Source organism: Mugil cephalus, chromosome 16 (assembly GCF_022458985.1).
Source record: "Mugil cephalus isolate CIBA_MC_2020 chromosome 16, CIBA_Mcephalus_1.1, whole genome shotgun sequence".
Classification (NCBI taxonomy): Eukaryota; Metazoa; Chordata; class Actinopteri; order Mugiliformes; family Mugilidae; genus Mugil; species Mugil cephalus.
In genome coordinates this window covers 5239673-5257014 of record NC_061785.1, presented here as the reverse complement: position 1 = coordinate 5257014, position 17342 = coordinate 5239673, and the positions used below count along the sequence as shown (strand labels likewise).

The window sequence follows — 17342 nt, the reverse complement described above, 5'->3', positions numbered from 1 at the left end:
TGGCCATCTGTGCGTCATCCCGTCATATTAGACTATTAGAGTGGATAGTGAGCATGTTTAATGGATAAGCCTCTTTATTAGGGACAAGCAGAGACGGCCCGAACTACAAGAGGAAGGGACAATGAGAGGCCATTAAAAATAGAAAGCAGTGAACGGCTGCCAGGGCCTGAATGGGATCCCGAGAGGGGGGAACAATACACTCCTCCAGTCTGCGAGCCGGTCTTCTACTTTCACCCACTGCGTTTTTACTTGTTGATTTATTTATTTTAGAAGATTTAATTGCGCGTTTTAATTACATATTCTTTCCAGCATTTTTCCCCTCCCTGGCTGGTTGCATGCCAGTGTCCGTGCTCCATTTATTAAAAGTGTGAAACTGAAATCTGCAGCATCCTTTTTGACATATTTATTCTCCTGCCGCTGTCAATCAAGATCAGGACAGATGTTACACTCGCTCTTTTTTTCTTTCCTCCGTCTAGATTATAAACATCATTTATAATTTGAGGAAACACCCACGCAGCTGCAGAATCTGCTCAACCTTTTCCAAGAACGCGAGCGACCTCTCAGAAAACTCCACATACGCTTTCTTTACAGTGCACATCCTCCTCTGCAGCCGGTGCGGAAACAATAAAAGCGTGTTTTCTGTTTTTGCAGGTTGCGGAAAAAGACTTAAGTTATTTGCTTGTCTGCGTTTGACTGCTAATTGGGCGTCGGTGCTGCTGGAAGGTAAAAGGAAGAGAAGAGTTTCAGGATGATGCATCGCTGTTGCTGCATCTCATCTCGGGTTTGTCCGCTCTTCTATACTTTTATTAGTCCCGTTCTACAGCTCCATATAAATCAAAGTGACAAAAAAACAAAATAAACCGTGTGCTTCACAGGTGAGGAAGGAAAACACAGACGCTGGCTGGATGTACAGTGTCGGCTCAGCCTGTTGCATTTTTTTTTTTTCCACCCTCCTTGAAAAATGGTGAGGATGCATTAAAATTAAATGATGATAGAGATACTATCCCCCCTGATTATACCGACCTATTTTATTTATATGCAAAGACAAACAGCTCATCTCGCGAATGAATCCCTAATGGGCAGGTGTCTTAATATTTAATGGCGATCCCATTAATCGGATTAATAGCTAAGAATCATCTTTCCCTGATTACTTACACCGATCCGCCACAACATTAAAACCACGGACAGGTGAAGTAAATTTTAACCCATCTTGTGACGATTCAGTGTTGTAGTTGGAAGCTTTCAGACTTGGTATTAAGGTTAAGATGTTACTTAAACATGTAGCACCCACCTAGACCAGACCAGACCAAACCAGACCAGACCAGGCACCCCCCTGACATAGGCACACACACAAAAACGGTTTCCAAATTCACGTTTTTTTTCAGGCCAAGGACCCAAACTGATGGAGAGACTGAGCAGGAACCCCCTACTTACTATATTTGTTCTATATTAAACTCAGCCTAGTACAAATTATAAATAAACATTATTATTATCACCTATTCAAATAATACACAGGTTCAAATATTCATTTTTTATTTCAAACGTGCAAAAGTAGGGTGTTTGAGGGGTAAAATTAAATATATATATATCAAATGTCTAATCAACCAAAGATTTTGCGCCCCCTCAGTGACCCGAGTCACAGCTGTTCTGGGCGACCCACACGATATTAGAAAGGTGGTCATAATGTTACGCCTGATCTGCTATCTAAAGGCGTTTTCCCCGTCGTTGGCCGCGAGATGCGTCGTTCGCCTGAGCCAAAGAGTGTCAAGTTAGTGTGTGTGCGTTTAGCGTCAAGTCTTCATCATAACATCTCCGGGCTTATCCTTTTAATCCGCTCTTAGCGGCTTTTATCCCACAGCCTTAATTCTCTCATGAGGATACTGTGGAGGCTCATGGGGCGACAGTGACCAGCTCCACGCAGAGCAGAGACAAGTTTGAGACAACAACAACCCTCCAGGAACGCGATCGTTTCGGGGCTGAGCCTCTCACATCTAAGAAACGTAGGAAGAAATAAATTAGAATATGTAATTTTTTTTTTTTCCCCCTCCACCAGACAATCTTCCTAGAGCCGGACTCCCATGGCAAAACAGCACAATAGCCCCCGGTCCAGCTGAACACAATAGCCCGCATTTACCATCATGCAGGTAATCCATCTCCCCTTGATTTGCTAGACACGCACACAAAAGCCATGTGCTGATAGTAGCACTGTGGGGTGTAATGGTGCTGTCAGACGCTCCGAAAGCATCCTCTCTTTCCCTCCTTCCTCCCTCTTTCCTCCTCTCTCTCCCTCCCTCTGTGTGTGTGTGTGTCTCACTTTCTCTTTTCTCGCTCTACACCCCCACCACACATGAAAACAGGTCCCCACAGAGGACGCCGGCGCCTCATTGGCTGAGATATCGCAGGAGTGGATCGGTGCAGGAGGGAGAGAGACGGAGAGAGAGACGGAGAGAGAGAGTAGCGAGGAGGGGAGAAGGCACGAGAAGATGTGACTGTGACTCCGCCACGGCGTCCTGACACATCACGGAGCAGAGGGACGCGAGAGGTTTTCACACTCCTGTGTTTTTTATTTGTCTGATGACGGCGGACTTCACGGGATAACTTCTCCCAACGGCTGACGAGCAACAGCTGGGCTGACTGATCTGAAGGATCTCGCAGTGACCTGGACCCGATCCCTCGTTTACCGACTACTTATCCAGACTACACCTGAAACCTGTTTCGGGCTATTTCGGTCTTTTCCCGATAGGAGCCGCACTGTTCTCTTGCAGGGTCGGCATTGCTCGGGGGGGGGGGGGAGGGGTGGCTGCTCCCACTGTAAATGAGTGTCCCCGCGAGCAGCCTGGGACTGCCGCCCTCAGAGTCTCCCCCGCCACCTGCTGAGACCCCCCGGAAGTCGCCTCCCGCCGCGCCTCTGGGATGGTGTGACCCCCGGCCACCACCTGTCGGCCGCCCCACATCTGGGTCAAGATGCCGGTGATGAAGGGCCTCCTGGCCCCTCAGAACACCTTCCTGGACACCATCGCCACGCGCTTCGATGGCACCCGTGAGTACAGACAGAAAGAAATGCACGTTAATTCAGTAAAACAATAAAGATCTCTGCCGTCGGTGTGAACGGAGAAACAAATTAAGATGACATCACAACGCTGCTGATGGAGAAAAGTTTGCAGCAGCGTCAGATCATCTGTGTTTATCACCGGAGTTCACGATTAGGCCGCGCTGCCACCTCTTCTCGCCGTGTGTGTGTGTCTCTTGTTTTGTACCTTGTGGCCCCCCCCAGGGGAGGCCGCGGCTCGTTGTAAACAAATGCCGTGGGGACGTCTGTGTTTGTTCGCTTGTCGATCCCGCCTGTCCTCCCTCAGCTAGTTGAATGAACAGCTGACTCACAGTGATTTTTTAAGGGGCTCCGTCTCGGTTGCACTTGAAGCTTGGGGAGGCGGGAGGGGAGGGAGGGGGGGTAAACACAGGGAAATCTGTAACAGTTCTGTCTAAAGGACATGAACAGCAGCAATTACAGCTTGCGAAACCAGTGCTTCTAATGAGGTGTTTATGGTTCTCTTGAGGTCTGACACGGCGCTCCTCAGGAATTGTTCTTGCGCCTGATCGGAGCCGAAATTCAGAGGTTTTGTGACGTGAGATTCACGCCGCATCCAGATGACGATGATGCGGGGTGCTGCGTGACTCGGCTTGAAGGACCAGGGGGTCGTGACCCCGCGTCGCTTCTGCCCCGCTGAAGGGTCCTTGAGCTAAACATAGACCGCCTGCCAGCTCCAGAGGGTTGTTCTGTAGATGGACCTCCTCGCTGACCTCTCTGTGACACAAGCAGAGAGGAGAAAAGGCACTTCCCTTCCAGGCTGAGTGTCTTTTCTAATTCCATCTCTCAGGGAATAATAGCAGCGTTTGTTTGGCTTTAAATGCATAAACTCTCTTTGTTTTTCCACCGCCGTTGACAGCAACACATCTAGGAACATTAAACGCTCTTTGGAGCGTTTCTGTGTATCACATGTCCTGGCATTTCAACCCTGCAGCATCAGCTCTGCAGACACGTCCACCGCTCTAATAGAGTTGAGGGTTTATTCTTTACCGCAGAAAAACCCAACGATGTGAACAGATAACCAAGTGCTCAGCAAGCAGCTCTCACCACTTTTCGAGCCCCGGTTCCTCGATCCCACCACAAGGCTTTGACTCCTGGATGGTGGCTGAGTGCCCGCCGCTCAAAATAGCTTCCTTCCTGTTGCCGGGGTGACGGGGTCCCGCCACTTGACAAGGGATGAACACTTTGGTCTTTGGGGAAGAAGACGGTCCCCTAAAGAGTCGACACTTGAACTCGCTTTCCAATCAGGGACTTTTCAAAAGCAGCTGGTCTCTTGTTTCAGGAAGGAGCATCTCGAAATAAGAGGCATTGTGGCTCACGCAGCTGCAGAGACTTTTCACCTCGACCTGCCGCAGCCCGACGAGTGTTTGTGTCAGTTTTCGTGCCTCTTGCACAGTGTTTGTGGTCAGTGGTTGTGAAGACGGTGCGAATTATAGGCGCTTATTGTGGAAAAATCCATATTTTTATACATTTTGTACGTTTCTCAAGGCGATATTGAGAACTTCTTTTAAAATATTCTTTTGAACTGAAACGCCTCCAAGTGCATTTTATCAATTAAAAATGCATTTAAAGTTGCACACAAACAGAAAAACGCTGCCAACTAGTAATTTGTTTTATTTTGCACATTTCAAAATAGGCACAGCTGAGTACTCCACTTCAAGCCACTAATCAAGAGCATTTAAATAAATCGTGCGTGTCGAATATTGTGTCACAAAAAAAAACGTGGGGGTTTATGTCAGCGAGACAACACAAAGCTGAGCTGCTGCTGCGCATCCTGTTACAACAACCGCAATTTATGGCTCTAAACGTATTCAGTTAAACATTATTTCCCTTATGAATGAGCGCCATCATGGCCTTTTCATGCAGACAGGTGAAACTTTTAATATAAATCACTCTCAGGTGTGTAAAATGATGTTATTTCCATTGCTTGCATCGCATGTACCCTTTATAATAAATGCAACTAATCAGACACTTATTTCACTATATTGCCATATATATTCCATCATACTCGTAATTTCTCCAGCCTTTTTTTGTTTAAAGGTTTTAAAAATTGGTTGTGGACTATTGTGCACTTGTCATCAGGGAGTTTTGGGCTAATTTCTCCAGTTTTGAGCGGGTTGTGTTGTGTGAGTCGTGTTCATAAATATCGACTTGCTGACCTTAGAAATAACGTTTATAAAAACAAGGCAATTTGGATTTTAATTGAACATTTCCTGGATGGAGAAAATTACACATCTGACGAACCCCCCCTCCTGCTGTAAGGGAAATGTCAAAACAGGTTAAGTCACTAACCTTTGACACACACACACACACACACACACACACACATGCATGCGTTGCAATGTGTTTAGCTCACAGCAATGTCAGCAGCCTAGATTCCCCAGAGGAAGCGTGTGCATTTGAGTGTTTGACGTGCACTTGTGCGTCGATTTTCTACATTAGTTTGATTTCTGAAAAGGAAACGTTCAGAGGTCAAAGGTCAGGGTCGGGCTACGTCCTCACAATAATGGGATTTAATACTTGAGCACATCAACGGGGCAGATGTTTGTTGTCACAGGGGCTAAAAAAAAAAAAAAAAACAGAGCTTCAAGTTTTCCTGCCGCCGCCACAAACGTTCCGCCGCCGTGTTGTGTGTGCGTTACACATCCACACATCTGTCCTCCTCCTCCTCCTCCTCCTCCGCCTCCTCCTCCCCCAGCTCCTTTACGCGACCTCCCCGGCAGCGTTTTCACATTGACAGCGGCGCCCTGTGGGGGCAGCGTAACCGCCGGGCAGCTGCAGGCAAAGATAAGAGCCGGGTTTATTTTCTCCCCAAACACTTTTCTGTTAAAAAGGCAACTAAGGAACCAGAGGGGGAGACGGGCGGGGGTGGTGGGTGGAGGGTTGTGGTGGAGGGTGGTGGCGAGGGGAGAGGTTTGTCAGATTGAACCTCGCCGAGCTCATTGTTACCGGGGCTGATGAACGGGTCTTAATAGGCAGCTGCAGACAGAGGCTAGAAGAAAGCAGGAGATCTTTGTAACCGGCTGCATTTAAGGACATTTACAGTCAACGTATATGAGTTTAGAGATGTCGAAGCCCCCTGATGATGATAAGGCCCCGTGCACGTTGGTGTTTTTGACCGACTGAAATACATCTGCAGCTTGCACTTGCACCATCACCGTGTGAATTCAGGTGAAAGTGGGTGTGAAGCTTTGCAACCAGTGTTTTATGGCACCAGCACGAATCTTTTTGTCAAACTCAAGCACCAAATTATGTATTTCAGTCATTCAGATGTCTAGAAAATGGTTTTAATTAATCACTAACATTGTGTTACACATCAAGTGATAGATGATTACGCTCGCTCCTCTTTACTCGACCGGTGACCCCTTCCTCCCCCCACTTCATCCAACAAGTAATTACATATCGCTGAGCGGTAATTATCTGCTGAGCAAGTGGCCCGAGCCTCACGGGCCGTCATCCCGTCGTCTGAGGAACTTCTGCGACGTGGAGCCGGCGCAGCAGGGCCTTTTTTCTCGTTGTTAGCGGTAGCATGTAGCGTCATCATGTCAGATTACAGTTGTAGCGAGTCAGCACAGATGTGTAATTAAGGAAGCTGGTGCAGCCGAGCGGCCACTCGAAGCAATATCCCTGAGAGGATTACGGCCTCGGAACCGAGGCATTGTCACCGTCTCTCTCTCTCTCTCATCGTACGAAAATAAACTCAACCAAAGTGTTTGTGAAGTGGTTCATGTCGGGGCTGGATTGGTTGTTTACTTAGAAAAGATGTATATGTAGAATCCGAGGAGCGTGAAGCCTGGAGTGGTGTTCGCTCCAAATCAAACCAAATCCTCGTATATGAGATATGAAGCTGAACAAGAAGTCTGCTCTAAATGCCTTTACATTACATAGCAGCTGGTTAGTCTACACCCATCAGGCAAAACATTATGACCACCTTCCTAATATTGTGTAGGTCCCCCTTGTGCCTCTAAAACAGTTTTGACTCATCAGAGAATCCTGGGGTGCTATGTCTTGAGGGGAGGGGCCTCTGTGGGCCTCATGTTTTGTTTCTTTTTATTTTCTTTTTTGAGTTGCTCCTAAGGCGTTTTTGTGTGTGTATTTAGATGTTAAAATACAAAAATATCATGTAAAAGGCAAATGCATGAAGTACATTGCAAAAAAAAAAGGAATTTCAAAGAAATACGTCTTATATTTTGTTCAGAGAAAAGAACTTTGTGCTTATTTAAAGAATTTTTGTCGAGCAAAATAAAAGCTTAACCAACCAGCGGCATTTTTTTTTCTATATAATGCTGTTTTTCACAGTGTAGGGGACGTATTTTCTGGAGTTGAGAATTAGTTTTTGTTAATTAAGCTGCACCAACAAAACCTATTCACGACAGTTCAACAAACACCTGACGATAGCTGCATTAAAAACCTTCCAAGAAGTCGCTGCCTACAAAGAATTCTCCACAAAGTATTAAAAGTTTGCGTCACGATGAGGTTCATTTGTACAATTACATCTGAATACTTGATCGGTTTGGGATCTAGTGGATTTGGAGGCCGGGTCAACACCTTGTGCTGTGTCATTGCCGTGTGTGGGTGCTTGGTCAGGTTTGTGCTACATGTCCAAATAACTTCCGCACTAACGAATGCCAGGTCCAAAAGTTTCCCAGCAGAACACTGAACTGAATTCTTCGCGGTGAACTTCACCGACTGATCAAACTCGTGGTGTGAAGAAGCAAACTTTGCAAAGTTCCAAACGCAGCAAAAAAAAAAAAAAAAGTTTCACCTTCACGGCTTGTTGGCTTTTATCGCATCTTACATACAAAGTGATTTACGAGTACACCTGCCCTTGACCTGCTTTAAAGGGGCCGATTTAGGGATGCTGAGTAGGGATGAACCTATTCTTAGGTGAGCGTTACATAAACCACAGATGAATGCGGTTGCTCTCCAAACTCTTGCTGGGTATGTTTTTTATTTTTTTTCCCCTAACATGATAGGCGACCCCATCTTGTTCAGCCATTGTTTCTAGGGCGAGTTTTATTTATTTATTTTAGAGTGAGGCAGAGAACTTTGTGTCGAAAATACTTGATATATATATATATATATGTGAGCGGAAATGCTCGAGTTTCTCCTTGCAAAGGCGTTAAAGCTCCTCTGCCTGTTGATGGATCAGACTAATGCCTGTCTCCTCCTATAATTCCACAGTGACAGTTTAGTTGCTGCTCGCTGCACACCCAAGAAAGGTTGTCACCGCTCAGAAAAGACATCCCCCTATGGACGCCTTTCTGCTCAGCCTGCCCAATTAAACTGCTAGAATGTGGAAAGTGCTGTAGCAGCTGTTTAATACTCCGTCTTCTTAGACTTACACTCCGAAGGAAATCGTGAGAATTGACATTGCTTTTTTTTGTGTGTGTTTTTCCTCTCTGCTTGGTACCTAGAAGATCTGCAGCCTGATGCTTTCAGATAAACCGCAGACAGACAGAGGGATAGAGTCAGCTATTTACCAGCGGAAATAATAAGCAAACAAAAAGGAAAAAAAATGCAAATCCGGACAGGTTTCACAGCGATTCACACCTTGAATATGAACGACATCCTCTAATTGCAGGTGTGTATTGTAATTCCCCACCAGTCATTAAAAGCTGAGGAAGAAGGCACTTTAATGAGACAGACAAACAAGTCCGTTTGCCTTTATTTAGTCGAGATAATTCGTGACTTGCACGACTGCGAAACTTCACAGACGTACGACTTTATAATGATAATGAGAACTTCTGGATCATTGTCGTAAAGTGAAAAGGAGGGCGACAGAAGGAGATATTCAGCCTTTTAGGGGATTTTTGCTTTATATGCAGAGACTGGACATGACGTGATCTAAGGCTGGAATACATCCTGATTTTGTCAACATGGTGCAGTATCTGGCAGTCCTGAGGGGCCATAACATTATGACCGTGTTCCTAGTATTGTTTAGGTCTCCCTTGTGCCTCCAAAAGGGTTTTGAGTCATCAGAGAATGGACATGGGTCTTCTGAGGGTGTCGTCAGTGAACAGTAAATGACCTTATTCTTATATAGCGCCTTTCTTCTTACTGGTACTTTAAGCGGGTTCAGTGTCTTGCTCTAGGACACTTCAAACCACCAACCCTCTGCTCTATCTACTGAGCACAGTCGCCCCAAAAATCAAAGGTCCCACCGAGATTTGAACTCGGATCGCTGGATTCAGAGTCCAGAGTGCTAACCATTACACCATGGAACCTCAATGGAGGCCTTTGGCTCCTACAGGTTGAGGCTCTGTGGTGGATCATCCCACAGATACTTTATCAGTTTGGGATCTAGTGAATTTGGAGGCCAGGTCAACACCTTGTCCTGTCGTTTGTGTTTTTTTTTAGTTGTTCCTAAAGCATTTTTGTGTGTGTGCCTGTGCTTTGGTCGTTGTTAATGTTATTTACTTCTCCTGTCGGTGGTTTTAATGCTGTGGCTGATCGGCATCTGCTTCTTCAGTATGTACTTTATTTTGAAATATTACAACTGATCTTATTTCAGACCTCTTTCCATAACTCGTTCAGGTAGACCAAGCATCTCATCACTCTGCGGCCCCGAGGGAACATCAAACTTCACCCATCACAAAGATTAATCTGTGTGGTTATGGAGGATGAACAGTCTGGAGTTACTGGGACAAGAGCCCAGAATAGTGAAAGTGGTGGAACTGTCCGTGGTGCTGAAAGCGCTGTGGCAGAAGAGGCAGAGAAAAGATGCTTTAGCTTTGATTCCAGCTGCATTTCTCTGTGACATTGTTTTGATAAGAAGCTTCTGCAAGTGTCACAAGATTTATTTCCAGCCACTGTTGCATTCATTTTTTACCAAGATCTTGCATTGATGATGGGAGAGTCTGACCACTGCGCACAGCCTTCTCCAGCACATCCCAAAGATTCTCAATAGAGCTCAGGTCTGGACTCTGTGGTGGCCAATCCATATGTGATAATTATGTCACATGACCTTGTCATCTTGGAAGATGCCTGTGGTATGAGGGAAGAAAAAAATCCATTGATGGAATAACCTCGTCATTCAGTACATTCAGGCGGTCAGCTGACCTCATTCTTTGGGCAGAATGTTGCTGAACCTGGACTTGAGCATGTGTAGCAGCCCCCCCTCCAGGGTAAATCTGGACTCATCAGCCCACATGACCTTCATCCATTGCTCCGATCTTTATGCTTCCTAGCAAATTGAAGCCTTTTTTACTTGGCCAGCCTCACTGATTAGTAGTTTCTCAAGGCTGTTCAGTCCCAATCCCTTGAGTTCCCTTCTCATTGTGTGTGTGGCAGTGCTCTTGCTTTCACTTTTAAACACAGCCCTGAGCTCTACTGGTGTTTTTCTTCCATTTGATTTCACCAAACCAGTAGTAGTTTCTGCTTAGATGTGTTCGATGCTTGATGATTTGACCCTTCTCAAACAGACTAACGTCTTTTCCAATATGGTTGTTTAAGAAATGAGAAGCTACTCATTGCATCAGTCAGGGTTAAATAACTTGCTGCCACCTGACAGATAATCACCCATGCAGTAATTATCTAACAGGAGGCTTGTACCTTTGTTACTTTGTTAAATCCAGGTGGTGACTTCTTTTTGTCAGGGCAGGCAGTGTATAATATATACACAATTTATTAGGTACACCTGTTCAATCAGTCAATCACATGGCTGCAATTGAATGCATTTATGCATGTAGAGGTGAAGTTCATGCTGAAGTTCAAACCGAGCATCAGAATGAGGAAGAAAGGGGATTTAAGTCAATAATTATGTCAATATGAACCAAAATCTCTGAGTTATGTTTCCAATACCTCGCAAGGCAAAAGGTGTACCTAATAAAGTGGCTGGTGAGTGCAACATATGTCTGCAGAGAACGGGCGAAATAACCATCGCATTCACATTTTTTTTGTGTTTTTTTTTAAGTGCATCATCCGCTCTGAAAACGTACCCCTCATTTCTTCCATACCCTATTTTATCCTTATGTTTGCATTACGCCGGCTCATTTTCCACCGGGGTCACATCATCCAATTAAGTGAACCTGGACTTCAAAATCAATCACTGACCTTTGTGCTATTTTCAAACCCCGGTCAGCTTTTTTTTTTTGTATCTTACCATCTGCAGCCCAGGATGCCAATTTAAATTTAATATTTTTTTTTTCCGGCAGTCCTGATCGTCGGCAGCCTCATAACTGAAAAAACTAACGACTATAGCCCTGGGAAATATATTTAGCCCGAGATTGAGCACACACCAACATTTGATTCATGTTTGCTTTGAAAGTGTAAACTTTGAAAACTGTTGACAAAAGTTGAAACAGCTAAACAGACTTTGATTCCGGTACAATGAAGAGATGATGCACCAAACATCACAGTAAACATCACGCATCCAGCAGGTTCCTATTTTCTCCTGGCGCTCTGATGTCAGGCTCGACGGTTCCTCACCTCCCACCTTCTCGTGTCCTCCTTCACAGACAGTAATTTCCTGTTGGGTAACGCCCAGGGCCACCGCGGCTACCCCATCGTCTACTGCTCGGACGGCTTCTGCGAGTTGACCGGGTTCACGAGGACCGAGGTGATGCAGAAGAACTGCAGCTGCCGCTTCCTGTACGGGGCCGACACCAGCGAGCACGTGGCCCAGCAGATGGAGAAGGCTCTGGAGGGCCGAGAGGAGTACCAGGCAGAGGTCCACTTCTACAAGAAGAATGGTGGGTGCAAAGAAAAAAAGAGGATAGAGGACTATATTGTTCTGGCCTGATCAAAAAGAGATGCTAATATGACCAGTGAAGAACATAGTCTTTTGGAAAGTCAGCGCTGCTCAGTGTTTCTTATTGTGGATGAGAAACAACCAGAGAGGATGATAATACCTTCTTAGTTCAGGGCAAAGTGCTGTTCTTGCTGTCGTGAATTTAACTCATTCCTCCACGGCTAATCCTCCTGGAGAAGTCTTGGAGAAGCTCAAGACGTCACGCACGAGCAGAGAACATACAACAACGTTTAAGCCTCTATGAGTGGCACACGGGATTACGTTTGTTCGGTAAAGACTCAAACCTTCAGCTTCGGAGTGTGTGAGCCGCTAATTATGCCGATGGATTTCCAAACATGCCTTGCAGCTGCAGTACATGCATTTGCTTTTTGCAGTAAAGGTAAGACAATGCCACTAGATGAGCTAATGAGCAGAAAGTCTCAAAACATACCCAAAGATAAAGCCACAGGAAAGGAGAACTTCAAAGTAAAAGGGAAAAGAGTACAATTTTAAATAATTTAAACTGTCCTCTGGAGCCCTAATTCACCCCAGCGGCTTATTCTGAAACACCGGCATCTAAAATGTTTTCTTCTCCTGTCTCTTTGTCTGTGCCTAACACACACACACACACACACTAGGGACGCTATAGGAGATGTGAAACATCTGTTTGGTGGCACGGCACTGTTTCTGCAGAGTTGCTAATGAGCATACTGGGTTATGGTAAGGTCTTGGATCCATGGCGCTCCTTCCCTCTTTGACTCGTTACACCCAACCCTCTGACTTTCCCTTTCATTTTGTGCACAATCCTCCGGTCCTTATCTAATTTGAAGCGTATTTTTAGAAAGGCTGCGCCACGCTCGGCGAGCGTCCGCCGTTCAGACACGGTTAGAGCTGACGTGGCGCGTGAAATCACAGACCATGGTATGAAAAATGGAAGTCATTAAAGAGACGCTTTAACAGAGGTGGGCACAGAGGCGGCGGCCGGGGTTGGCACGACACCTCGTCGGACTGCACCCGAGGGTCTGGTGACGGTTTTGAGAAAATCTCACACTCAAAGGTGATTTAAAGTTTTGCGAGTCAAGAACAGAAGAAATGCAAAACTACCAACACAAATGAAGGAGAGTGTGCACAAAGAGAATCACAGAGAGGGAAAGGGAGACCAGACGAGACAAAGAGCAACTAGAGGGTCAACATAACAAGCAGAAAATCAATAGAAATGCAATGTTATCGAAAAGATAAGCAAACGCAGACATGCAAAATAACCTCAAATAGACAATAAATGGCCACAGAGGCACAACATAGAAAATTACTACAGAAGCAAGTACAAATGAACTCCAAGGAGACATACAAGCAACGTGAAAGACACCAGAAAGGAGAAGCAAACAACCACAGAGACGCACACACAACAATACAGAGACAAATTACCGCAAGGGCTCTGACTTTTCACAAAGATAGGCACAGATACTAACAAATGTGCATCGTAACAAAGCACAAAACCACAACAAAAGGACAATTACAGAGTGATGTAAAACACGGAAGACATGATACAAACCAGAAAGACACAAGACATATGCAAGATTAGGAATACAAAGGAATACAAAACAGCCACAGAGGATGAAAAAAGAATCAAGAGGAGATACAACAAAACAAAACGTACATGGTGATGAACCCTAGAGGCAACAAGCTAACTGCGAAGAGACATAAAAATTATAGAAAAGGCATCAGATGTGGCTGGAAAGGGCAAAAAAAAAAAAATAATATATATATCAAAGAAAAGTTACCAGAAAGAAAATCAAACAATACTCAAGATGCACACTAAACCATAGGTCTTCAACTGGGGGTCCGCGACCCCTAGGGGTCCGCAGAGGTACTGCAGGGAGGGTCGCAAAATCTTTGGTTGATTAGACATTTTTTATATAAAACTTTCCCCGTCAAACACCCTCATGTTGCACATGTTTGAAACAAAAAAATGAATATTTGAAGCTGTGTATTATTTAAATATCTTAACATTAAATGCAAAATGATAATAATAATATATATTATATATATTTATATAGAACACATATAGTAGGTAGGTATTTAATCTCTCCATCAAACCCCTGCACTAAATGATTAAACATTTTAAATGACATGTTGTATCTCTTTCAGCCTGGTAATGTGCTGTATAGTGTAATGCTGACAAAGGCCAAAGGCTTTTTCAAACAGGCCACCTTGTATATTTACTTTGGACATGTCTCTGGAGGAGTCGGTGTCATTCTGCAGGTAAAAGAAGAAGTAAAAACCTGCACTAACTGAACATCTGTGGCTTTCTTCCAGGTGTGGCATTCTGGTGTCTGTTAGACATCGTGCCCATAAAGAACGAGAAGGGCGAAATGGTTCTCTTCCTCTTCTCATTCAAGGACATCACCGACACCTTCGGGAAGAGCTACCACAACAGCAGGAAGGAGGGTAAGCTGAGAGCCCCATTTACCAAAGAGAAAAAAGAAAAAAAAGAAAAAATTCCCATTATTTGCTTACTTTGAACATGATTTACGGGCAGGCCTTCGTCTGGCCCTCGGCTTTCATTTTCTCCGCGCGCTCTTGTTCATCACTGTCACATCCTGCCCGGTGGTTTTGTTTGGTTTTGGCGTTCGTTCGCTGGACTCAGACAATGTTTCCTCCGAAAGGGTAGTGTGATACGGGGCAGAGTTGTGTCTTCAGGTGGAACCCGGTCTGCCACAAACACCGAGCACCACGCCCCGGGGTGGAAATAGATCGTCAGCGCGTTACACCACAATCAATTAAAAAGTCAAGCACGTCCAAGTGTTTCTGAGTCTCATTTGTGCAACAACATCAGGGAAAAATACTCTGATCGACTTCAGACCAGACGACGCTACACATTTTCATTTGCTGTAATTGACTTGCACCGATCTGATCGACTGTTGTGACAGTTTCAGACGACAAGAGGCACAGGAGGAAGAGCAGCTCTCACTTCCGAGAGGCCAGGAAGCGTGGACGCACCATGTTGTACCAGCTGACCAGCCAGTTCTCCAGAGGAGGCAAAGGAGAAGTCAACCTGGACGAAGTGAGTACACCTTTCACCGTTAACCGCTCACGCTCGACGGAGCCGTGGGGAGGTTCCCCGGTCCAAAGTAGCCCGGGAGTTCCCTTAAGACACGCGGCGCCGCAACCACTCCCCGAGTTTAAATTATTAACGCCCATATCTAAAAATTGAATACAATCTGAGGTAAGTCTTGACCCAGATTCCCAGGATGTGGCTTATCTCGGTAAAAATTCATCAGCAGGCTTTGCTATTTTAAGTCTCCTGAATGATTCTAATCGAGCCTTTTCTTTTTTTTCTTTTTTTTTTGTAACGCAAGCTGTTGTTTGGTGGATTTACACGAACACTTAAGGTCACCGCTGAGGTGTTTTTAGTCAAAGAGGAAGCTGGGTGCGTCATCATCATCACCTTTTACCGAAACCATTCGACAGGCATGCGAACACCTCACCAGCAGGAGCTCTGGGCTATAGGTGCACATTCCCATACATTACTTTGAGGCTTTATTATGATAAATAGCTCTGATTCCACATAGACTTTAAAACTGTCATTTTACCCACGTGATTTCCTTCATCTGTCTTTCAAGCGTGTTTGTGCCTTAAGTACCATAACAGGCTGAGCCAGACCCCTGCCACGGCTTTCCACTGCCGCATATTTATTTCGGCATAACAAAGGTTTTTTTCACAGGCTTTTGAAAAACAAAGTCATGCTTCACTCCGAGCAGAGGTATTCGCGACAACGAGCTCCCGAGCTCCTGTTCTGACACAAACGGGAGCATTTTTTTTATTTGTTGTTGTTGTTTTGTGGTTTTTTTTCCTAGCGGTGCAACCATTTTGAGATAATCCGTGCTCCTTCCCTGCAGAGGCTCAGTCACCAGCCGAGTCCGTGCTCAAACCTGTCCCCTTTTGCAATGTGGCGTTTCAACCCAGTGGGCTGAAAGCGATTCAGAGTAAAGAGTTTTTACATTTTGTTTTTTTAAAAACAAATGAGACATCTGTGTGTCTGTAATTGGCAGTTAGTGTTTTGAAATGAAAATAAAAAAAAATGAACAAAAGCTCCATTTATGTATTAAGGTCTAAAACTACAGGACCATAACTGGGTCACACAGTAATATTGATTTGCACTATTTTTCAAAATGCACTTCTAACCTGATCCTGCATTTTGACCTTCGTCAGCACCGATGCATGAATTGTCACAACCTGCAAACGCATAATAAGAAGCTGACATATACATTTTCCTTTGAGAACATGTCATGCAAACATGCACTCACTTTTCCAGCCACATCTGTTTTCCACCTCCAGATGTGTTATCGACAAATAATCATTCACGAGGAGGAGGAAAGCGAGGCTTTTCTGATAAATACTCTGCATCCTATTTTAACGCTTCTAGACCCAAAAAGCTCAGCTGCTCTCGGACCCGAGCTGCAGGTGCCTTCATGGGAAATCGGCGTGCTACACCTCCCGCCCGTCTGCCAAGCCTCCCGCTGCGCCGCTTCGCAATCCCACCTACTTACAGATGGCAGCGTTCGCTGACACCATGCAATGCGCAGACATCTGTTTTAACGGCGCACGCACGGGAAACATTCACACAAACATTAGGGGAGAGACTAAGTCGCCCGCCCTCCGACGATGTCAGGGAAAACAGGCTCGAGGATTTAGACGCGCGGTAGTTATTGAGATTTTGTGTCAGCGCTCTCAGCACGAAACCTTAATATTCTTCTTTCGTTTTCTCGCACACACTGTAAGTAGGAAGATTTTTTGTTTTTGTGGTAGACTCTGCCAAGAGTATTTTCACAATGGACCAAAATAGCTGCAGAGAACCAATCAATATCTTCCACAAAAAAAAAATTAAAATAAGCACACACAATATGTGAAAGGTAGCACATGAGCAGACCAGTAAACACAGCTTGATCATAACCTAAAAGATGCTTAATTTCATTGAAACTAAAGCACAATAAAATAAACCACATAAATATATATGTAACTGTAGGGAGTGATAATAGCGTGCAGTGCAGTCGTGAACAGCAATTTCCTTGCATGATCCTTTCAGGAATAAGCCTGTGGCCTATTACTCGGTGATCCCGGTGTTTTCGATGCAAAACAAGTACTGGTTAGAATAAAAACCGAATCCATAGAGAGGGAATTCCATAAGTGTCTTGCCTGTATCTCTCAGAAATGTCACCTAGAGTGAATTGGATGCAACTGCAAGATAAAATGTCTTACTTGTTTGTGAGCATAGCCCCCATATCTTTCTGAAATCAATGCAAGTTCAGTGAGTTTGACATTTATGCACTCACTTGCCAGTTCATTAGGTACACAAGTGAAAACAAATGCATTCGTCTTCATTAAATCTCTGCCTCAGCCTCTGAAGGTTGAAGATAGATTATTTATCCTGAGGAAAAACTAACACATTTGTAAATATGCACGACTAAACTGCAATATAAAAAGATAAATACTAAAAAACAAAAATAATAATTTAGGGCTGTA

At 44.8% G+C, this 17342-nt stretch overlaps 1 protein-coding gene and 1 non-coding gene across 3 annotated transcripts in view; one reads left to right on the top strand and one right to left on the bottom strand.

The window, feature by feature from the left end:
- Positions 1 to 1718: 1718 nt before the first annotated feature.
- The window catches only part of LOC125023030 (potassium voltage-gated channel subfamily H member 4-like), a 32629-nt gene continuing 17005 nt past the window's right edge, over positions 1719 to 17342 (top strand). The window contains exons 1-5 of one of the 2 annotated variants that reach the window (XM_047610096.1): positions 1719 to 2144; positions 2358 to 3040; positions 11548 to 11781; positions 14136 to 14267; positions 14750 to 14883. In XM_047610096.1, coding sequence (XP_047466052.1) covers positions 2965 to 3040; positions 11548 to 11781; positions 14136 to 14267; positions 14750 to 14883 — 576 coding nt within the window. In that variant the 5' untranslated portion in view covers positions 1719 to 2144; positions 2358 to 2964. The remainder of the gene's footprint in view (positions 2145 to 2357; positions 3041 to 11547; positions 11782 to 14135; positions 14268 to 14749; positions 14884 to 17342) is intronic. The other variant, XM_047610095.1, reaches the window with a different exon arrangement.
- Positions 9244 to 9315, bottom strand: trnaq-cug. Its single transcript has one exon. It is a non-coding gene; the product is annotated as a tRNA-Gln (tRNA).